Source organism: Vicia villosa, linkage group LG2 (genome assembly GCF_029867415.1).
Source record: "Vicia villosa cultivar HV-30 ecotype Madison, WI linkage group LG2, Vvil1.0, whole genome shotgun sequence".
Classification (NCBI taxonomy): Eukaryota; Viridiplantae; Streptophyta; class Magnoliopsida; order Fabales; family Fabaceae; genus Vicia; species Vicia villosa.
Window position 1 is genome coordinate 94,412,358 of NC_081181.1, and position 9,533 is coordinate 94,421,890.

A 9,533-nucleotide genomic window follows, 5' to 3' on the forward strand; every position below is an offset into this window, starting at 1 on the left:
TTTTAAAATGAAAGAACAAATTTATAGGCGGGTATATATAACAGAACATTCAACTTCTTTTATTACAAATAAAATTTATTTATTTTATTTATTAAATAATTAAATTTGAATAAAGTAAGCGGTTGTTTAGAGTCTATCTCTAAAAACATAATTTTTTTTTATAAAAAATTGCTCAATATCATACAATATAATAAAGCAAAATGAGATTTTTGGCAATTTTGACAAGTGTCACAATTATAGAGAGTTTACTATTTTTATTATTTCTACATTAGGAAATCTTACTATAATTGTTAATTTAATAATTTAATTTAATATTTTTAAAATTATTATACTTCGGTCTTGCATAACACTTTTTTTTTTTTTAATAATTTGTTTATGACCTTTCATTTTCATTATCCTTTTCCAAAACATTGGCAGCCTAATTCCCTTTCCCCATAAAAATCAAACCGCAAAATTATCAACTTATTTAATTTACAGATTTTCCTATAATAATTATGAACCATTTGTCATTTTGCAAGTTGAAACTAATTAAACATGATTATTCATGTTCTAACGTCATTTTGCATTCTTAACCATTTTAAAATTTTTTAAAATACTGTGTCATAGTTACTAATTATTATTTAACACTTTACAATGCATATTTTAAAAGTGACTCACCATTTTTCAATGCAAATTCAAAATGCACCACTCAATGCATGCAGCAACCAAAAAATCACAATTAAAGTTAAAAGGCTTATCACCATGTTTTAGGAAGAAAGTACATTATTTGTTCTAAAACACTTTCAGGTGCATACAACATTCAAAGAGCAAACCTTTATTTTCCATAACTTTCATCATCTCAATTTCAAACATTCACCTTGGTCATTTTCACTTTAACACACCAAACACAAAATTCATTCATCAGCAACACAAACCATGTTTTTGAGAATAAAAAAATAAAAAATGGATTCAAAGAGAAAAAGAGAGGATCTGAGCATCCTGAACTTTTTTTGAAAATCGTAAGTTTGTTGTCTCAATCTCTCTCTACTTCATATCTTCCGAACTACAAGGACTGTGCTAGCTCAAGCTTGTTTTATATAATTAGATTTTATTTCAGTTCATGTTTCATGAGTGTTGTCACCAGTTGTTGTTGTTGTTGTTGTTGTTGTTGTTGATGTTGTTAAGAGAGTACTATTATCACTTTTATTTATAACAATGAGTTGTTGTTGTGCTTAAGAGAGGAAGGAAGAAACTCTGTTTTGATTAATTCGATTTATAATTTCAAATTATTTTAGTTTCTTTAGCTATGATGCTAGATTAAGATACTTAGTTTAATACTTAATCGTTTGAGTTTTGTTGCTATTTGATGTTATAGATGGAGAATATGGTGGATATGACACATGAAGGTTGTGTTAGTGCAGTTAAAAATAAGTTGCAAACGATTTATGGTAGGTGTTTTTGATTTTGTTTGAGTGCTTATTAGTTTAAGTGTGTTTTTAATTATTCTTGCATTCTAAGCACAATGATTGTTAATTAGTAAATAATTTAATTCATCGCAACACAATTTGGAGGGAACAATATATTTTAAAGTGTGAAAATTTAAAATTTTAAAACCAAGTATCTTATTTTCATATATTTTGTTTCAGTTGAGTTCAAATAGCTACACGTGAATACAAAGAAGAGTTGAATGAACTGTCCATTTCATATCTGCTATATCATCTAAGCAAAACAGAGGCATGTCAAAACATTAATTTTCTTTTCTATTCTCATCTAAATGCATAAACATTCATGATATTTAAAGAGATAGATATTTAAACATATATTTATGCATAAAATATATTTTGAGAAGTTTGTGTATGAGTGATAAATTCCCATTGAATATATTGACTATATTGAAATATATCATGGTATCTAAATCAAAATATATCAATATATTAAGCGAAAATATTAAGCGAAAATGTTGCATAATTATGTAGAACGTTGGAATTGTTTAATATAGTAGTAATATGTAATTTGCATGTGAAGTTGTCTTAAACATCTGTTTTATCAAGGAAAGAGACTGACAATGTAAAGTATCGTTCAGAGGAATTCAACTCAAATATTTTGAATAAATTTTATCTATAATTTTGATAGTAGTTTCTTTTTATATATTAAAAGTAGATTCATATTATTCTTGCAACCATATCATATATGTACATATTTGTTTATAATTAGTTTAAAGAGCATGTTGCAAAAGTTGTTACCAGTTAAGAAAATGTTTATATATTCTTGACCTTTTGTTTTTACCTTTATCTTCATTTATATTTCTAAATTTCTAAATTTCTAAATTTCTAAATTTCTACTTCTATCCTGCGTAGTATTCAATATTTGCATCTGGAGAAAATGAACTTGATTTTAACAGTGCTTTAACTCCTCTTAAAGTGGATTAAAAAATTGCAATGGATGTTTATGCTGATTGTGATGTAGTTAAAGCTACACAATACTCAAGGACCAAGCCACTGAAGAATTCTCATTACCCATGTTTCCATTGCTATAATTAATAAGATATTTGGTAATAAAGAGAATTAACAGGATATTACATTGTGGAGTAACTTTTCACTACCTCTCCACTCATCTATTGCACCGTTGACTATTAGATTTCTTCTTCTTTCTCTCTTAATTCATTTCTCTATTTTCTTTGTTTTTTTTTTCTTCTTCACTATTTTTTCGTTAATTTATTTTTCGATTATTGTTCCCTAATATAATTGTTTTTTAATTTACTATTTTTGAATAATTTATAAGTTTATCCATTTTTTATGATTAAATATGTTGTATAAATATATATATATATATATATATATATATATATATATATATATATATATATATATATATATATATATATATATATATATATATATATCCAATTTGTAAGTGATAATGCTAATTAGGTTAGACACTTTGACAAATTTATCATTTTACTCATTTGCAAATATCACATTGTAAATTTCTCATATAGTATTTTTGTTTGTTTTTTAAATTAATGTTCAAATTAAAGGATCCATATTACGTTATGGTCAGATAGTTGAGCACAACCCTCTATCACAACTTTGCAAGTTGTATCTACAAATTTTTAAACAAAATTTAAAAAATATTATTACTAAAATCATTTAAAGTTACATTAATTAAAAATTAAAATCAAGTGGCTACATTAAATTTATATAATTGTATTTCACATTAGTACAACTAATTTGATACCAATTTCAATTTACTACTACTCATTATTTTAAATTTATATAATTGACATTAATACCAATTTAAATAGTTATTTTAAAATTTATTACTTTTTTAAATAAACAAATTTTTATATTTATTATTAATTTTTCAATACTACTAATTGTTATTTCATCCACTAACTCCATTATCCTTCCCTTTATTTTCACATTACTTTTGTTTAAACTATTCTTTTACTAACTATAGGTATTTTTTTAATTCAAATTTTATTTTATTATTTTAAATAAAAATAATCATTAATTATAGACTTAAGAAAACTAACTCAATATCCCTTTTAACAAATTTTGTAACGATTTTCAATCACAATCACTCCCATTATTTTTAATCTGCTGTATAGTAAAAAGAAATAAATATGTTTAACAATTATCAACCAATTTTACTTCGATAAATAAATATTTTATTGAGATTTTATTTCATGAATTTTTCTTTCATTTTGGTTTTTGTGTTGTGCGTTTAGTATGCAATAATTTTTCTTCTTATCAATAATTTGTTTTACATTTTAATTTGCTTTTTATTAAATAATAATTTTAATATCATTTAGGATAATGTTTATTTTTACTTTTTCATATTATACATTGTATTTTATTTACAAATAATTAATATTTAATAAATATTTTACACCTTAAAAATAAATAAATAAATTTAAATTTAAATATAAAATTTACTATTTTAAATAGTTTTATTTTAAAATTTACCTTGGGCTTTTATTATACTACTATATTTTTATCATATTACCGTATTTTATTTAAAGCTTTTAAATATATAATTTATTATTATTTTATGGGTCATGCTAACGAGTGCCCCAGGGGCACTGGTTAAACATTCCTAATAAAGAAAATATATATATTCAATGCATTGAATATACACAATATTCTTAAAAAAAGTTAATTATCTATGTTTTCATGCATTGATTACATATATTTTAGGTAAAAAACTTATCTTTTTACTTTATTAAATAATGTTCAACTTACCATTTTAATCTCTTAACCAGTGCCCCTGGGGCACTCGTTAGCATTACCCTTATTTTATTTATTTTAATTTTATATTAATTTTTTAAAGTGAAATAATTTCCGTGCATCGCACGGGTACAACTACTAGTTTAAAATCAATAAATAATTAAAAAAATTATATAAGTTATTGAATAAATTTAAAAATAAAATCTTACAAAATTTCTGGTATTATCCACCATAACTCAATCATAATCTTAAATATCTTGCCGCTATAAAAGGGTAGTGATTGAAATGAATAAATAAATAAATAAATAAATAAATAACATGAACGGTCCTTTCAAATAAAAAGCAAATCAATCACATGTACTAGAATGTACTGTAGTAACTAAACAACGTTCTCGATCCTTCTACAACGTTCTTTCTCTTGTTTTTTTCACGCTATATTTATTCATCAATCTTTTACTTTTTCTCTTCATTCTCTTGTTTCTCTCTCTTTCAAAAGTTTTTCATTTGAATTGATTTTTGATTTGATGGCTTCCGAATCTGAAAATTCTGAGCTTTCGTATAACTTCGAAAGAATGATCAGAAACAGCGACATGTCTGTGTTATTGCCCTTCATCCAAGGTCTTTCCCACCCTTCTCCAACTCGAAGAAACAGAAACAACCCAGATCAAGAATCAGAGAGCACCGAAGATTCCGACCGTCAAAGAATCATCTTGGTGAACCCTTCGACACAGCGCATGATTATAGTGGAAGGAGTTTCAAGTCTGGAAACTCTGTTTCACGAACTGGAAAGGACCACAAAGAATAGCCAGCCACCAGCTTCAAAGGAGTCGATAGAAGGTATGAAAAGGGTTGAGATTGAAGAAAGTGATGGTGGAGAGTGTGTTGTTTGTTTGGAAGAGTTTGAGGTTGGTGGGGTTGTTAGAGAAATGCCATGTGAGCATAGGTTTCATGGTGATTGCATTGAGAAGTGGTTAGGGATTCATGGGTCTTGTCCTGTTTGTAGGTATCAGATGCCTGTTGATGAGAAAGAGGAGGGAAAGAAAAATGAAGAAGAGGAAGAAGGAGAAGAAGGTGGAGAGAGAAGAAGGGTTGGTGGTGAAGTTTGGGTTAGTTTTTCTATTAGTAGGAGAAGGAGAAATCATGATCAAAATCAAGCTACTTCTGATGGTGATTCAAATGATTCTTCATCAAGCCCTAGAGATGGTGATGGTGATGAAATTGGGAATTGATCTTATTTTTTGTTTTGTAATGATACTGCTTTATCTTTTCAATTTGTTGATGGAAATGTATAGGGTTCAAATGCACAAATTTGTTTTTACATGTGGAAATAAATAATGAAATTTTGCTTACTTTTCTTTGAATTCTTTTGAATGTGTTGTTATCTGAAAATACTATCAAACATGAATAAAAAACGATTGAAATTTGAAATACACAATTGTCAATTGAAAGATCATGGTTAAAATTAATATTTTTCATTTCATGTAAAGAAGCTTGAGATTTAGGGTTTTGAATTAGTTAGAAGATCTTAATAAACATGGTTCTGAATCAGTTAACAAACAAGTTCATATTATGTGTTTTCTTTGACATTCAAACAATTGAGCCATCACAGTTAATCTGCTTCCCTTTCTTGGAGAATCTTGAGTCCTTGATACCTTCCTAGCATCAAGAGTGTAGCCATAGGATTTGTACCTGGTGACTCAGAAAAAGTTGAGCCATCCAATACTCTTAATCCCTTTACACCATAAACTTTGTAGTTCTTATCAACAACTGATCCAACATTGCAACCACCATGATAGTGATAAATAGTTCTCACATTCTTCTTGCAAAACTTTCTCAGATTAAACTCAGTAGATGCCAATTTGTTTTGCTGTGACTCGCCGAGGAAAAACGCGATAGACTTCGACCTTGCAATTCGATTTAGTAGTTTCGTCATCTTAACGCATTCGACCATATCGTTTTCATTTTCGAGATAGTTGAATTTTACAGAAGGGTTAAGCCTTGGATCTGTGTTGTTTAGCTCGAGATACCCTCTTGAAAATGGCATAGCTATCTTCGCAGCAATGTTAACCCTTGATTCGTTGATGCTTAAGGGAAATATTGATGCTTCGATTATGATTTTGAAGTCTTGGGTTATGCCTGCGATTTGCGGAGGATCGGGAGGCCTGTTTTCTGGCTTGGAATCAACCAAGATTGCTATGCAAGGATTGTCTTGCATTCCTTGACCAACCTCTTTGATTTCATGAACCAGTGGAATGTTGAAGGCTCTCAGTTGTTCTTTTGGTCCTATGCCACTTAGCAGCAAAAGTTGAGGGCTACCTAATGCACCTGCTGATAATATTACATCGCCCCTTGAAGTTGAGTTCTTTGGTTTCTTGATGTAGGCTTCATAGGTTTCATCTAAGTTTCCATTACTCTTGATGAATTTGATGCCTTTGGTACTGATTTCATTCTTGTCACCTACAATATTTGAGTGTTCAAAATCAAAAACATGACATCAAATGCTATCGCGTGTCAAATATTGATAGATGTTGGATTACAATCAGTGCTATAATAGGTCAAAATCTTTGAAAATCATGAATCACAAACTATTGCGTTTGTGATAGGACCCTTTAAATTGTGCAAAGATATGCCTATATTGTGGCTGTTTTCCGCAGTCACGATTTCTTGAGCAGACATGGATATAAAACATGGCATATAATACTATCGTGTCAAATATTGACACGTGTCGGACTACAATCAGTATTATATACTGTAGATCAAAATATTTGAATATCTTGAATCATAGACTATTACATTCGTGGTAGGAACCTTTAAATTGTGGAAGATGATGCCACAATTTCGATTCCAATCACATTGGATTCGTGACAGGTTCCCTGAAATTGTTGATGATGAATGCCACAATTATAGTTGCAATGCAGTCATCGAGACATAAAAAATCTAGTCGTTACAAAACAGTTGCTTAAAACCGTGCACATATTAGTATCCACAAAAATGTTTTTAATTTTTTTCTACTTACCATTGTGATGAAAGATGATACTCTTAACTGTGGCATTCACAAGAACAGTGAGATTCTTCGGATTTCCAGCCTCTAGAAGATCAGCAGAGGTATGTCTCTGTCCAAATCCATCAAACACACTCCCAGAAATCTTAGTTCCTTTGACATGCTCCAAACTATAACCATTGTAAGGTAAAATTCCTGTTTCAAGAAGACTAAACTCAGCAACAGATTGCCACGGCGTGAGAAAATACGGAGGAAAAACAACTTTCGATTCAACCCATTCGTAAGCTTCTTTAACTAACATCTTATCCCAACCAACTTTCTCAACAAACTCATCACTCGCTCTACTATAAAATCCACCGTTTATAGCCGACGATCCACCGAGAACTCTTCCTCTTACATTGCTAACACCGTCTTGCGAGGTGAATCGTTGTGCTACTGTCATATGGTGGTTGTCATTTTGAATCAATGGAAAACCATAGTATCTTCTATCAATCACCAAGGGGTTTCCATATGGTGAACCACCTCTTTCTATGAGTAGCACAGAAAAATTATGTGATAGTGTAGCAGCTAATGGACAACCACATGTTCCTCCTCCAACTATAATGTAGTCATATGATTTACCTGCTACTTCTTCAACATCTGAAGTCATGTGCCATTGTCTTTTACCTACATTGTGGAAATGTAATCAAATGTCAAAACCATGTTTCAAGTTTATAGAGAAAGCAAACATCTAAAAGACGGTTACGAGTCTATGTCGTGCCTGTTTTAGACACTGACACATGTCAAAGACCAGACACGCCATAAGACACAAACACAAAAATCAGACAAATATTACATATATACGCAAATTATAATTTTTTTTATGATAAATTGAACACAATCACGCGAGTATGACTCGTGTAGGTTATAGACATACCTTGAGGTTCAGAAGGAAAAGAGTTGCCACAATTTGCAAGTATAAACAACAAAAACAATAATGTGAGAGGGTTATGCTTATGGACATGTTTGATGTGTGGAAGTTCCATGAATAGGTATTTCAGTTAGTTAATGCATTTGATTTGTGAGATGAGGAAAAACATGATTTACTTGCAAATGTGGGTTATTATAAATACATTGTTTTCAATTTCAAGCTGGTGAGACTTATTGATTAAAGTTTGTATAATCAAGTATGTTTAGAAAATGCGCATGGTAAAAACTTAATCATTCATTGTTTGTTTAGCTGGCGACAACCACTGTTTGTTAAAAGGTATGATGTTTTTCTCTAACCTTGAATTTCATAAGTGGTTGTCATTAAAATAATGTGTTGATTTTGAAGTTTGAATTTTAAGGATTCTACCAAATTAATATAAGCTATGTTTTTTAATGTTAGTTATATAGATACTTACTTTCAAATCTATTATCAGATAATAGGAATTGAGCTCACAATCGTTTATGTTTAGTGAAATACAATCTTAGTACGTTAAAGTAAACTTCCAATACAGCGTGAACATGAAATGTTTGCAGTTCAAGGGTTAAGTTAGTTACCGAGTAAAAAGTGATATTATGGTTAGAAAATACCTTAGTTTCGCGTGACATATCTTATATACGAGATGTGATTAAAGTACTTAGGAATTTCTTGCTTTCCAACATGTAATGTGGAGAGTCGTTAAATGATATCCAACAAAAATAATTATTCGCGATGAAGATAGAGTACGACTTATAATCTCGGATTAATGATTGAGCTTCTTCGTAATTGGGTCTTTAGCCTGCGTGATGAGTTTTGACTCAACATTTCTATTGGTATTCAGTTATAAAATAATTATATTAATGTTATTTTAATTAATAAAAATGTATTATTTCCTATATTTTTTTAATTAGAATCATTACATTTATTTGATAAAAAAAATGAAAATCATTATAGAGCATGTGCCATGGTCAAATGCTATTGACATAATAACAGCATGTAGGTGTGAATTCATTTGCAATGCAATGATAATTTGGGTAGAACTTCATTCACATTTCAGGTGGGGAATAGGATGTTGAGAAAAATATATTGAACTAAATAAATATCTTACTAGCAAGTGTTTTAAGATTTTAGGGATATAATTTTTACTGTATCTTAAAATTTATGTGAAAATAAATTTTAAAAAAAAAAAATACAGAATTTCGAAGATAGTTTATTTATTTATGCTTTAGTAATATCCTTAAGGCATTGAAGTTAGAGAATCCAAACCTATAAATTGACACCTATACCTAAAATTTTTCCTTTCATACACCTCTTTTTTTCTATACCCCATCCTAATTTAAAAGTACCTTACTGTTTTATAATATATTTTCCTTCAAGT

General features: G+C 29.1%; 2 protein-coding genes across 2 annotated transcripts; one reads left to right on the top strand and one right to left on the bottom strand.

The window, feature by feature from the left end:
* Nucleotides 1-4,654: 4,654 nt before the first annotated feature.
* Nucleotides 4,655-5,569, top strand: LOC131646455 (E3 ubiquitin-protein ligase MPSR1-like). The gene has a single exon (XM_058916482.1). The coding sequence runs from the start codon at nucleotides 4,733-4,735 to the stop codon at nucleotides 5,435-5,437; it is 705 nt and encodes a 234-aa protein (XP_058772465.1). The 5' UTR covers nucleotides 4,655-4,732; the 3' UTR covers nucleotides 5,438-5,569.
* Nucleotides 5,570-5,669: 100 nt separating this feature from the next.
* Nucleotides 5,670-8,266, bottom strand: LOC131646456 (protein HOTHEAD-like). The gene is made up of 3 exons (XM_058916483.1): nucleotides 8,126-8,266; nucleotides 7,225-7,875; nucleotides 5,670-6,665 (listed from the first exon to the last, which is right to left on the bottom strand). The coding sequence occupies exons 1-3, from the start codon at nucleotides 8,232-8,234 to the stop codon at nucleotides 5,818-5,820; spliced, it is 1,608 nt and encodes a 535-aa protein (XP_058772466.1). The 5' UTR covers nucleotides 8,235-8,266; the 3' UTR covers nucleotides 5,670-5,817.
* Nucleotides 8,267-9,533: the final 1,267 nt, after the last annotated feature.

Excerpts from the sequence above, each read along its gene's own strand:
- LOC131646455 (XM_058916482.1), top strand. The coding sequence starts at position 4,733 with ATGGCTTCCGAATCTGAAAATTCTGAGCTTTCGTATAACTTCGAAAGA.
- LOC131646456 (XM_058916483.1), bottom strand. The coding sequence starts at position 8,234 with ATGGAACTTCCACACATCAAACATGTCCATAAGCATAACCCTCTCACA. Across the intron at positions 7,876-8,125 it reads TTTTCCTTCTGAACCTCAAG|GTAAAAGACAATGGCACATG; the intron begins GTATGTCTATAA and ends TCCACAATGTAG. Across the intron at positions 6,666-7,224 it reads TATCATCTTTCATCACAATG|GTGACAAGAATGAAATCAGT; the intron begins GTAAGTAGAAAA and ends CAAATATTGTAG.